This window comes from Scyliorhinus canicula, chromosome 5 (genome assembly GCF_902713615.1).
Source record: "Scyliorhinus canicula chromosome 5, sScyCan1.1, whole genome shotgun sequence".
Taxonomy (NCBI): domain Eukaryota; kingdom Metazoa; phylum Chordata; class Chondrichthyes; order Carcharhiniformes; family Scyliorhinidae; genus Scyliorhinus; species Scyliorhinus canicula.
The window spans coordinates 224149345-224162860 of NC_052150.1; the positions used below are offsets into that span (position 1 = coordinate 224149345).

A 13516-nucleotide genomic window follows, 5' to 3' on the forward strand; every position below is an offset into this window, starting at 1 on the left:
TCCACCGACTTTAGTGTCGTCTGCAAATTTACTCACTCATCCTTCTGCGCCCTCCTCTAGGTCATTTATAAAAATGACAAACAGCAACGGCCCCAGAACAGATCCTTGTGGTACGCCACTCGTAACTGAACTCCATTCTGAACATTTCCCATCAACTACCACTCTCTGTCTTCTTTCAACTAGCCAATTTCTGATCCACATCTCTAAATCACCCTCAATCCCCAGCCTCCGTATTTTCTGCAATAGCCGACCATGGGGAACCTTATCAAACGCTTTACTGAAATCCATATACACCACATCAACTGCTCTACCCTCGTCTACCTGTTCAGTCACCTTCTTAAAGAACTCAATAAGGTTTGTGAGGCATGACCTACCCTTCACAAAACCATGCTGACTATCCCTAATCATATTATTCCTATCTAGATGATTATAAATCGTATCTTTTATAATCCTCTCCAAGACTTTACCCACCACAGACGTTATGCTCACCGGCCTATAGTTACCGGGGTTATCTCTACTCCCCTTCTTGAACAAAGGGACCACATTTACTATCCTCCAGTCCTCTGGCACTATTCCTGTAGCCAACGATGACCTAAAAATCAAAGCCAAAGGCTCAGCAATCTCTTCCCTGGCTTCCCAGAGAATCCTAGGGTAAATCCCATCAGGCCCCGGGAACTTATCTATTTTCACCTTGTCCAGAATTGCCAACACTTCTTCCCTACGCACCTCAATGCCATCTATTCTAATAGCCTGGGTCTCAGCATTCTCCTCCACAATATTATCTTTTTCCTTAGTGAATACTGACGAAAAGTATTCATTTAGTATCTCGCTTATCTCCTCAGCCTCCACACACAACTTCCCACCACTGTCCTTGACTGGCCCTACTCTTACCCTAGTCATTCTTTTATTCCTGACATACTTTTGGGTTTTCCTTGATCCTACCTGCCAAAGACTTCTCATGTCCCCTCCTTGCACGTCTTAGCTCTCTCTTTAGATCCTTCCTCGCTTCCTTGTAACTATCAAGCGCCCCAACTGAAACTTCACGCCTCATCTTCACATAGGCCTCCTTCTTCCTCTTAACAAGAGATTCCACTTCTTTGGTAAACCACGGTTCCCTCGCTCGACCCCTTCCTCCCTGCCTGACTGGTACGTACTTATCAAGAACATGCAATAGCTGTTCCTTGAACAAGCTCCACATATCCAGTGTGCCTAACCCTTGCAGCCTACTTCTCCAACCTATACATCCTAAGTCATGTCTAATGGCATCATAATTGCCCTTCCCCCAGCTATAACTCTTGCCCTGTGGGGTATACTTATCCCTTTCCATCACTAACGTAAAGGTCACCGAATTGTGGTCACTGTTTCCAAAGTGCTCACCTACCTCCAGATCTAACACCTGGCCTGGTTCATTACCCAAAACCAAATCCAATGTGGCCTCGCCTCTTGTTGGCCTGTCAACATATTGTGTCAGGAAACCCTCCTGCACACACTGTACAAAGAACGATCCATCTAATGTACTCGAACTATATCTTTTCCAGTCAATATTTGGAAAGTTAAAGTCTCCCATAACAACTACCCTGTTACTTTCGCTCTTTTCCAGAATCATCTTCGCCATCCTTTCCTCTACATCCCTAGAACTATTAGGTGGCCTATAGAAAACTCCCAACAGGGTGACCTCTCCTTTCCTGTTTCTAACCTCAGCCCATACTACCTCGGAAGAAGAGTCCCTATCTAGCATCCTTTCCGCCACCGTAATACTGTCCTTGACTAGCAGCGCCACACCTCCCCCTCTTTTGCCCCCTTCTCTGAGCTTACTAAACACCTAAACCCCGGAACCTGCACAACCATTCCTGTCCCTGCTCTATCCATGTCTCTGAAATGGCCACAACATCGAAGTCCCAGGTACCCACCCATGCTGCCAGTTCCCCTACCTTATTTCGTATACTCCTGGCATTGAAGTAGACACACTTCAAACCACCTACCTGAACACTGGCGCCCTCCTGCGAAGTCAAATCTGTGCTCCTGACCTCTGTACTCTCAATCTCCCGTACCCCAAAACTACAATCCAGGTTCCCTGCTGAATTAGTTTAAACCCCCCCCAAAGAGCACTAACAAATCTCCCCCCCCCCCCCCCCCCCCAGGATATTGGTGCCCCTCAGGTTCAGATGTAGACCATCCTGTCTATAGAGGTCCCACCTTCCCCAGAAAGAGCCCCAGTTATCCAGAAATCTGAATCCCTCCCGCCTGCACCATCCCTGTAGCCACGTGTTTAATTGCTCTCTCTCCCTATTCCTCATCTCACTATCACGTGGCACGGGCAACAACCCAGAGATAACAACTCTGTTTGTTCTCGCTCTGAGCTTCCATCCTAGCTCCCTAAAGGCCTGCCTGACATCCTTGTCCCCTTTCCTACCTATGTCGTTAATCCCAATGTGGACTACGACTTGGGGCTGCTCCCCCTCCCCCTTAAGGACCCGGAAAACACGATCCGAGACATCACGTACCCTTGCACCTGGGAGGCAACATACCAAACGTGAGTCTCTCTCGCTCCCACAAAATCTCCTATCTGTGCCCCTGACTATTGAGTCCCCAATTACTAATGTTCTACTCCTTTCCCCCTTCCCTTCTGAGCAACAGGGACAGACTCCGTGCCAGAGGCCCGTACCCCATGGCTTACCCCTGGTAAGTCGTCCCCCCCACAAGTATCCAAAACGGTATACTTGTTACTCAGGGGAACGACCGCAGGGGGTCCCTGCACTGACTGCTTCTTCCCAGTCCCTCTTACAGTTACCCATCTATCTCCAGTCTTTGGTGTAACTACTTCCCTGAAGCTCCTATCTATGACCCCCTCTACCTCCCGAATGATCCGAAGTTCATCCAGCTCAAGCTCCAGGTCCCTAACACGGTTTTTGAGGAGCTGGAGTTGGGTGCACTTCCCACATATGAAATCAGCAGGGACACTGACGGCGTCCCTCACCTCAAACATTCTGCAGGAGGAGCATTGTACTGCCTTCCCTGACATCACTTCTAGATTTAAAAAAAAAAACAAGAAAAAGAAAAAGAAAGGAAGAACTTACCTGATATTCCCTCAAACCCTGCTGCCGCTGAAAGGTAAGCAAATTTAAAGGCACTCACTCACCTTCACGGCAGGCCCCTGCTCCCGCTTCCCAACAACCGCAGGAGTAGACCGCTGAGCCCATCGAGCCTGAGCCAATCTTGGGTTTAAACTCCCGTTTTCCCACCTGCTCTCCATATCCCTCAAATCTCTGAGGGTTCAAATATCCTTAAATGAATTTGACGCTGGAACGTCCACAACCCTCTGGAACAATTTAGTGTGGCCAATCCACCTTTCCTGTACATCTTTGGACTGTGGAAGGAAATTGGAGCACCCGGAGGAAACCCACGCAGACACGGGAAGAACGTGCAATCGCCACACAGGAGAATTTGAAAGATGCACAACCCGTTGAATAAAGTAATTTCTCCACATCTCAGCGCTGCTTTAGCCGATTTTGGTTTTATACTGCAAATATAGACGGTACGATTTCTGACTATTTTTCTCTCCAATGGCAGTGTGGGGCCATCACAGATGATGAGATGATGGCAATCCCTGATCCGTCTGAGGAGCTGCTCCCCGAGGAAGTTCAGGCCCTGAAAGGATTTGAGGGGAGTTCACCACGGATTTGCCAGGGGCATGAGAGAGCCTTACCCATCCAAAATACCATAGAAATGTTAGATCTCCGAGAGGAAGGTAAGCAGCAGTGCCAACTTTCTTGGAGTTTAATTGGTTTATATTTAATAGAGAAAATGGAATAGAGCTGATTGTGAGCTGTATTTTCACTGGTGCTCCCACTTGAGAAAGGATCGAGACCGAGAGGGCGCTGATTTAAAGTTAGTGGCAGGTTTAGGAAGCTAAAGTTTTTTCTTTCACTTAAGAAATGTGTAACTGTTAATTGTAAAGTTATTTCCCTGTTTTTAATCTGGTTACTTCTGTGTTTAAAGTAAAGTTTGTTTCAACATAAAAGATACCTATCGGTCAGTGTTACCACTGCTGTGATAGAAACATAGAATGCAGCAACCTTTCCTCAGTTTTACACATTCTCGTCCGCTTCCTAATACCTGCACATTATTCCTTTTCAGATAACAGTCTAACTCCCTTTTGAGTGTTTTGACTGAACCTGCCTCTACCATGCTCTTCTACAGTTCAATCCAGACCTTAACCACTCACTGGGTGAAACATTAAGTTTTGAATGACGTGCTTGTTAGGTGAATTGGACATTCTGAATTTTCCCTCAGATTACGCGAACAGGCGCCGGAATGTGGCGACTAGGGGATTTTCACAGTAACTTCATTGAAGTGTTAATGTAAGCCTACTTGTGAGAGTAAGAAAGATTATTACTAAAGTAATTGGCAAAAGAAGCGAGAGCGATGCGAGAAACAACTTTTCACACCGTGAGTGGTTAAGGTCTGGAAAACACTGCCGAAGAGCTTGCTACTGCTGATTCGAACAAATTGTTGACTCGTGCACACGTCTGTTTAACTTGTAGGAATTGAAACATTGCTCTGTTATCTAGAGCTGCACCCTCAGCACTGGGTGGAGTTGATGCACCCAACCTTTTCAGTCTGTCATCTCCAGTGTTACAGTGGACCCGTGCAACTAAGAACCATAGCACGAAGGTAAATGTTGTTCCTACTGTCGTTGGATGATGGTTATTGGAGGTAATGGCTTCTACAGTGTAACCCTTACCAGAAAGGCTTTCATTGAGAGCTCAGTGGCATCCCTTGAAAAGGTAAAGTGACCTTTTACCTCTTAAAGTTAAAAGGTAAAATGTCTCAATTAAAAGCAAGTTATGACAGAAATATAAATACTGGTGCATCTCAACGCATTGAGATGTCATCGTGTCAGGTGTGGTGAGCATGACTAGTTACAATTGGATTTTTATAAACTTGACCTTGATGCTATGTAAGAATTGGGCAGCACGGTAGCACAGTGGTTTGCACTATGACTTCAAGCACCAGGGTCCCAGGTATGATTCCCGGCTTGGGTCACTGCCTGTGCAGTGTCTGCATGTTCTCCCCGTGCCTGCGTGGGTTTCCTCCGGGCGCTCTGGTTTCCTCCCACGAAAGACGTGCTGTTAGGTGAATTGGACATTCTGAATTCTGCCTCAGTGTACACAAACAGGCGCAGGAATGTGGCGACTAGGGGATTTTCACAGTAACTTCATTGCAGTGTTTTCTTTTTTTAATTTAGAGTACCCAATTCATTTTTTCCAATTAAGGGGCAATTTAGCGTGGGCAATTTAGCGTGGCCAATCCACCTAGCCTGCACATCTTTGGGTTGTGGGGCGAAACCCACGCAAACACGGGGAGAATGTGCAAACTCCACACGGACAGTGACCTAGAGCCAGGATCGAACCTGGGACCTCAGCGTCGTGAGGCTGCAGGGCTAACCCACTGCGCCACCGTGCTGCCCTTCATTGCAGTATTAATGTAAGCCTACTTGTGACAATAAAGATTATTAATTACTGTTATTTAAAGTAATTACTGTCCAGTTATTGATACAGAATAGGGTAGAGCAAGTTATTGTTTATCATGCTCTAGTTCATGCTATTACCAACTGGTGTTCTCATGCCAAACCTTCAACAATTACTGATATTTGTGTCGCACCTTTGTGTAGGAAAACGTCCCAACACATGTATTACTGACTTCTGACCCCTTTCTGCATCTGATCCTTTGTAGCCTCATGCAGCTCCTCCCCATCCCCTCAGCTGACTCTTCACCAATTCCAAAGCATGAATGCTGGGCCATTCTCAGACACTCTTCCTTTTGTTGAAGCTGGGGGAACTATTTTTCTGATAATGACAACATGTTTCCAGGGTCTGTACTCCACAGCCATAAGCCTGACCCTCGACCACCTGCAGCTGATGACAATGATCCTTTCTCCCCATCTCAAGCCACAGAGGTGGCGTTGTTTAAGTACAGGGGGTTGGTGATCTCTGCCTGCAGCATCACCTTCCCCGAGGAAACCCTGGGAATTGGAATGTCTTCCTTGGGGACCCAGTAGCTGTTTGTAGATCAACGGGAACATTTTCAAACCAATGTTGTTTGATCCCAAAGTCGAGAGGCGGTAGAAATCTGGTAATCAGTCTCACAGGAATTGCTAATGCCCCTCTCAGCTATTTGGGACAAGCTTTTAAAGGCACAGCTGTTATCTGTAACAAGCATGTGGGATTCTCGAGGTAACCCTAACACACCCTCGATACTCCGTGTAGAAAAAGGAACAGCAGACGGTATTCTTATCCACCTGTGGATCTGTTTAGGCCAGCTCTATTAATCCAGGTCGCACTCCAAATTTATCCCACCCACCTGATTTATGCCCTTTCGCTCCCCACAAATTTCAGCAGGTAAGTTATTTGTCAAGTAAATTAGCACAGTGAAACTTTGAAATCCTCGGAGGCTAAAGGTGTTTTAATTTCCACTTTCTTTGAAGATGTCCTCCTGTGGCTGTGGCCCTTGCCAAAGAGCGCCAGTGTGGTGTGGATCACACCCATTCCAGTTCAGTAAAGTTCGATGTGGTGGAACTGGCAGATTCAATGGGATGGGAGCTGCTCCCAGTCAGGCGAGAACTAAGGCAGCTACAGTGGACAACATCTCAATCCAGACCAGGTAAGTGTCAAAGGAAGATGAGTTTGGGCCGGATGAGAATCTCGTGGAAAATTGGGGATAATCCTGAAATTTCTACCCTCCAAATCTCTTGTTTAGTCTAGAAAATAGGCTCTGAAATTCTCCATCCCAACTTTTTTCTGAACTTTTCAATGTCATTAGTCCTTATACAAAGCATATATATTTCCAATCAGCTCCATTCGGTGCTTTACCATGAAAATGGGGGTGGTATTACAATGATTGGTGTGTACTCGCAATTACAGAATTTCCCCACTACTATCACTCTGCTATTTGCACAGCCTAATGCCCGGTAACCACCCAGCCCAGCACCCGTCCCACCCACCTGGCCCCATATCTGACCTGGTAGCTCCATTCTCCAATATGTATTCACTGAATTTTACTATTTGCTCATTGTTGGGCTGGACCGTATCGACTTTCTTGAGTAATCCATTTATTTCCAGATGTTTTGCCAGATACAGCCAATTGGCCCTCTACTTCAGCAAACACCACTTCCGAGCACTTCAGGAAATGCACCCTTGAATACTTTGCAGCTTTAGGATATTCCATTTTGTCAATGCTTCACTCTCCCAGCTGCTTCTCGGGCGGTTACCATGGAGAGGAACAGAGTTTCAGGTGGTGGGTCTTTCACTAAGCCTCTTGCCCTCCTTTTGGCTAAAGCTCATTTTGTCAGGACCTTGCTCTGTCAGCTTTGATCTTTTAGTTGTATTGACTCGGTGTATTCACTCGGTTATCTTGTGTTTTTGTTCTTCCTGTGATCTGGCAGGATTTCAGGGGACAGGGAAAAGTGGAGTGCTCGTGGAATTCAGTGGCCTGTCCTTTCACTTCCGATCCTATGGAGATCTCAGCCATGAGGAACTAGACGCAGTCTGTAAATTCCTGCACCAGCGAGTACAGACCCTGGAGAAGACTGCACTACGCCGCCTCAAAGCTTGTTTCAAATCATTTCACAGGTGGGCAACATCTATCCAGAATAAAGACAGGTTATGGTCGCCAACTAGACGAGTGTCATTACTGCACTGAACGAGGCCAATCGGCCCATTGAGCCCCATGCCTGCAGTTCAATCGGCCCCATTTCTCCTGCTATATAATAATAATTGCTTATTGTCACAAGTAGGCTTCAATTAAGTTACTGTGAAAAGCCCCTAGTGTCCCTGTACTATTGTAAGTTAATTTCCCTCAATTTCCTTTTGAAATCACTCGTCATCTTTGTTTCCATTGTCGCCTTGGCAGAGTTGCAGTTCATTGCCACTCACCGCCTTAAAAAAAATTCTTCAACGTACTCCACCTCTCCCATGTGGTGAGGGAACCAACAATAGGGAAAACATACTTGACCTCATTCTCCCCAACCTGCCTGCTGAAGATGCCTCTGTCCATGGCAGTATCGGTGGCAGTGACCACCGCACAGTCCTTGTGGAAACAAAGTCCCGTCTTCATATTGAGGATACCCTCCATCATGTTGTGTGGCACTACCACTGTGCTAAATGGGATAAACTCAGAACAGATCTAGCAACTCAAGACTGGGCATCCATGAGGTGCTGTGGGCCATCAGCAGCAGCAGAATTGTATTCAGCCGCAATCTGCAGCCTCATGGCCCGGCTTATCCCCCACTCTGCCATTACCACCAAGACAGGGGATCAACCCTGGTTCAATGAAGAGTGCAGGAGAGAATGCCAAGAGCGATTAGGTGTCGACCTGGTGAAGCTACGACACAGGACTACTTGTGTGCCAGACAGCATAAGCAGCAAGTAATAGACAGAACTGAGCGATTCCACAACGAACGCATCAGATCTAAGTTCTGCAGTCCTGCCACGTCCAGCCGTGAATGGTGGTGGACAAGTAAACAACTCGCTGGAGGAGGAGGCTCCACAAATATTCCCACCGTGCAGAAAGAGGCCATTCAGCCCATCAAGTCTGTACTGACCCTCTGAAAGAGCACCCTACCTAGACCCATTCCCTCGCCCTATCCCCATAACCCATCAACCTGCACATCCTTGGACACTAAGCGGCAATTTAGCGTAGCCAATTCACCTAATCCGCACATCTTTGGACTGTGCAGGGGGGAAACCTGAGCACTCGATGGAAACCCACACAGACCCGAGAAAGTGCAAGCTCCACAGACAGTCACCCAAGGCCAGAATTGAACTGTTCTGGTAAATCTGCTTTGCAACCCTCTCGTGGACACTCACACCCTTCCTATGGTAATAACTATCATCTTACAGTAAAGTGAGGTAGTTTCAAATACAAAGAAAATTACAGCACAGGAACAGGCCCTTCGGCCCTCCTAGCCTGCGCCGATCCAGATCCCTTATCTAAACCTGTCGCCTATTTTCCAAGGATCTACTTCCCTCTGTTCCCCGCCCGTTCATATATCTGTCTAGATGCATCTTAAATGATGCTATCGTGCCCGCCTCTACCACCCCAGCTGGCAAAACGTTCCAGGCACCCACGCACATCTCCCTTAAACATTCCCCCTCTCACCTTGAAATCGTGACCCCTTGTAGTTGACACCCCCACTCTTGGAAAAAGCTTCTTGCTATCCACCCTGTCCATACCTCTCATAATTTTGTAGACCTCAATCAGGTTCCCCCCCTTCAACCTGCGTCTTTCCAACGAAAACAATCCTAATCTACTCAACCTTTCTTCATAGCTAGCACCCTCCATACCAGGCAACATCCTGGTGAACCTCCTCTGCACCCTCTCTAAAGCATCCACATTCTTCTGGTAATGTGGCGACCAGAACTGCATGCAGTATTCCAGATGTGGCCTAACCAAAGTCCTATACAACTGTAACATGACCTGCCGACTCTTGTACTCAATACCCTGTCCGATGAAGGAAAGCATGCTGCATGCCTTCTTGACCACTCTATCAAACTGTGTTGCTACCTTCAGGGTACAATGGACCTGAACTCCCAGATCTCTCTGTACATCAATTTTCCGCAGGACTCTTTCATTGACCGTATAGTCCGCTCTTGAATTAGATCTTCCAAAATGCATCACCTCGCATTTGCCTGGATTGAACTCCATCTGCCATTTCTCTGCCCAACTCTCCAATCTATCTATATTTTACTGTAATAGTCAAATAGGTTGGTGTTATTCTAATGGTCCAGTTATACGCGCTCAATCAGGTCATCAAGCAAGTGGGTGGCAACCTGTACTGAAAGAGAAAATTGAAACATGGCCATTATCCTGAAGTACATCATTAGATAGTTAACCTGTCTCCTCAGCAATTTACATACAACTAACTATTAAAGTTGGAGTTGGGCCATGGTAGTACTCTCAGTTATTAAAAGTATGGCAATCTGCAAACTGATTTAATTAATGATTAGGGCTCTGATCTTGCCTCTCTCTTACTTTCTCTCTCTCTCTTCCAGAGTGGCCTTTAAAAACTGCAGCATCTGTGCAGATGCTGTTTCCGTGGAGAAGAGCTCGTGCTTAAAGCAGTTGCTGAAGGACTATTTTGACCAAAAGAACGACGACAGTCAAAGTACACATTACCAGGAGCAAGAGGAGGATGACCTGAACAGAGTGAAGGTTTGTACAGACTTGCCGCCTTTGTGGGCTTCTCTTGATAGGTAAGAAAGGGGTGGGTAAAAAGTGTATCTCTGACTGTGTTAGGAGCTGAGGTCCAGTCTTTTTGTAGCTAAAATGAGTAAACAAATAAGAACTTTGTGGATGAATGTGTTGGCACGAGCAGCATTTCAAATCGCAGTGAGTGTTCTGGTTGGAGTTGGAACCGGGATTTACAGTGGGTCTTTCAGCAAAGCCTATTTAAATGAAGTGCCTACGGATTACAATAAACTGACCTCATTACCACAGTTGCACCATCTTCTGGTAAAAGCAAGAAAATGGAGCCGTGGAGGATAGTCACATAACACAAAACACGTGCATAAAATCGATCCCAGTCACTTAAGTGGTGTGATCTCGGGATGTGACTGACAGGGGAGTTGCCGAATCATCATCACTGTGGCAGGGCTAGTATTGTCACTGTGCGCGTCCTTTTTAAAAAAAAATAATAAATCCACCTTGAGAGGAAGGGAAGGCATTTGTGCACTCGTGTCTCTTTGTTTCAGACTAAAGACTGGGAAAGTCAGATCCGAGCTGACATCGGTCAGTTCCTGTATATTCGTCATGATGAAAAATTCTCGGGCAGAGCAATCGCAAGAATATTTCATGGGATCGGTAAGATGCTGGAATTAACCTCTTGTATTTTAAAACTCCAAAAATATATTTCCATTTCTTCAGATCTCAGTCCCAGCAGAATTGGAGGAAATTTGTGCTGCCACTTATTTATTCTTACCAGTTTGTCTCCCCTCAATTAAGGATGGGCAATCAGATGGCCTATCAGATCCATGAACAAAGTTTTTTTTTGTTTTTAAACAAAGTGCGGTTCCACAGATCTCTGGTCGTGCATCCAAGTGAGCTTGCTGAGAGTATCAGATGTTAGTGCGTGAACCAAGATTCACACTCCTCTGATTGAGAGAAACTCTTTCAACTGAGTTACTGGAATAAGGACATAACTGATAGGATGGAGTTGACCATTCAGCACTCCGAAGCTTTCTATGCCATTTGATACAATCAAGGCCAATCTCCCTCCGTTTAGCCTTATTTAGAGTTATTCCCATATTCCCCATTATTCAAAGATCTTATCAATCTCTTGACCTGATGGACTGAGCATCCATTCTGGGAGAGAAAATCACGAGGATTCATAACCCTCTGTGTGAAGAAATGTCTCCATTTCACAGTCCTGCATTAGCCAACTATTTTTATTCTGAGGCTGTGACCCCGTGGTCTGGAGGTGTGATCAGTGATGGGAAGCCTGGATAATTTTATCTGTTCCGATCACAAAGTAGGATTGGGATTGTGGGGTTTTCCTTTCCTGAAGGGAACTAGTGAAGCAGCTGGGTTTTCAATTACTCTGGTGTTAACCCACAGATGTAATTCATTAATTTTCACACTTTGTGACGAAGGGATCTCTGGGGTTTGATACCATTTAGCAGGAGACATAAACACTTTGCAGCTCACCTATCTCCTCGGGGTAGATTCCGTTATCTCAACCCAGATCCAGGATTGATATGTATGTGTCGACACTACACCCATTCCACATTCTTACCATCTCCCTCACAAGTGATCTGTTTGCATAAATGGTGTGTGTGTGTGTGTGTGTTGAATACTTTCTATTAATAGAATAACACTTTCCTTGACCTTTTCCTCACCCAGAGAGCCCGTGTTATCCAGCTCAGGTTTACGGACGGGATCGAAGATTCTGGCGGAAATATCTCCACTTTGATTTCAATGAAATAATGCAGATGGCGACTGAGGAAATTATCAGAATAAAATAAAGTGAGTTTTGGTGGCAGGATTCTTGTGGGGGGAATGTATCAGCTGACACTCATGATGCCATTAATTGTTTCTGAATAGGTCACCCTGAAATGAGGATGAATTCCACACCTTAAGGCAATAATCTTTTAGCGTTGCATTAGCCTAACATGGTTTCGGTATTATGGGCCCGCCTCTGATCCTCTAAATGCGCCAGCTTCTTTAGGTGTGGGACGTTGGCTCAACTGGATTTCAGACTGTCCCTGCTCTTATCGTGCCTTTTGATTTGAGTTGGAAGACATGAGAATGTTAGCCGGAAGCAGGGATATCCTAACTACTGAGCAGCAAGAAAAAAGATCCTCTTGAACTAGAAGGTGCAAGTAAAACCTTGGTCCCCCTCCTGAAGAGCCAGGAATCCGCTGGGCAAATCCTGTCCACAGTGATGGGATTAAAATCAGGAGCTTGCAGATGAGGCAGCAGAATCGCATCACATCGATCCACGTCACAGAATGTAGAGGGGAACGACCCTAAAGCATGATAGTGATCTTTGACGGACATTGAATGATTATGTCATCACTAGTGAGCTGCTTTGGTAACTGTTTCTTGATGAATAGTTCCTGCTGTGCGGGAACTACTAAACAAATTTAGATCACTAAGAATAAAATACTGATTTACAAGATCATCGTCACCTACGAAGGAGGGTAAACTAAATCACTTGAGCTGGACATAGAGATATTCCTTTCACTTTTAGTTATTAATGGTCATGCTGTGTGTTTAGAAATGTTTTCAATTTCTATTTAAGTTTATGACTTTTGTATTTCCCCTATTTTATATAAATCTGTGACATGTAAGTATTTGGCAATTTTTAGTCTTTAAACCATGGTTGCTAATTTTATAATGAGGACCTGATGTCATTTCTAGTACTGCGTTTCTCGAATGATATTTGAGGGTAAAGGCCATCAGAAACCAGGAGTGATTTAGCAATATCTTCTAATTGTGGGTATTTGGCTCATTCGAAACAGCCTTCATTGCTTTTGTGGCTCCACACCAGTTATGCTGCACTGTTTACTGAATGAGGCTTCCTGTATCTGTCATAATGTTCCAGAAGTGCCAAAATGTTCACAGCTCATTATTTTACACACTGCCCACACGCTGACTTGTATCTAGACCTATTTGTAAGTAATTGTTTTGTACTTTTAAAAAGTTTTTAATCAACAAATAAAAAAAACTTTGCTTTGAGAAAGATTGACCACATTCTCTCCACATTTTGTATCTTTTATTTTCCTTGCATGACATCAGTAATGTAGCAACCAAAATAATATTTAAAATGGGAGGGGTGCGGAGAGCAATACAGCAAACAAATCATGCAATACCAAATGTTTTGACCAAATGTTCCAATATTTCAAGCTATCCTAGGAACCATGTCAAACAGACTACACTCACACCAGTGTCTGGGTTAGCGACCGTACCACTGAAAACTTTGTTGGGGGGGGGGGGACTTGTGTGAGGTGGAGTTGCG

General features: G+C 45.3%; 1 protein-coding gene across 1 annotated transcript in view; it reads left to right on the forward strand.

The window, feature by feature from the left end:
• Positions 1-13251, forward strand: part of recql4 (RecQ helicase-like 4) — a 79959-nt gene extending 66708 nt beyond the window's left edge. Inside the window, 7 exon segments of the mRNA XM_038798622.1 lie at positions 3571-3748; positions 4545-4674; positions 6488-6663; positions 7445-7631; positions 10053-10212; positions 10752-10860; positions 11899-13251. Of these exon segments, the coding sequence (XP_038654550.1) occupies positions 3571-3748; positions 4545-4674; positions 6488-6663; positions 7445-7631; positions 10053-10212; positions 10752-10860; positions 11899-12020 (1062 nt within the window). The 3' untranslated portion in view covers positions 12021-13251.
• Positions 13252-13516: the final 265 nt, after the last annotated feature.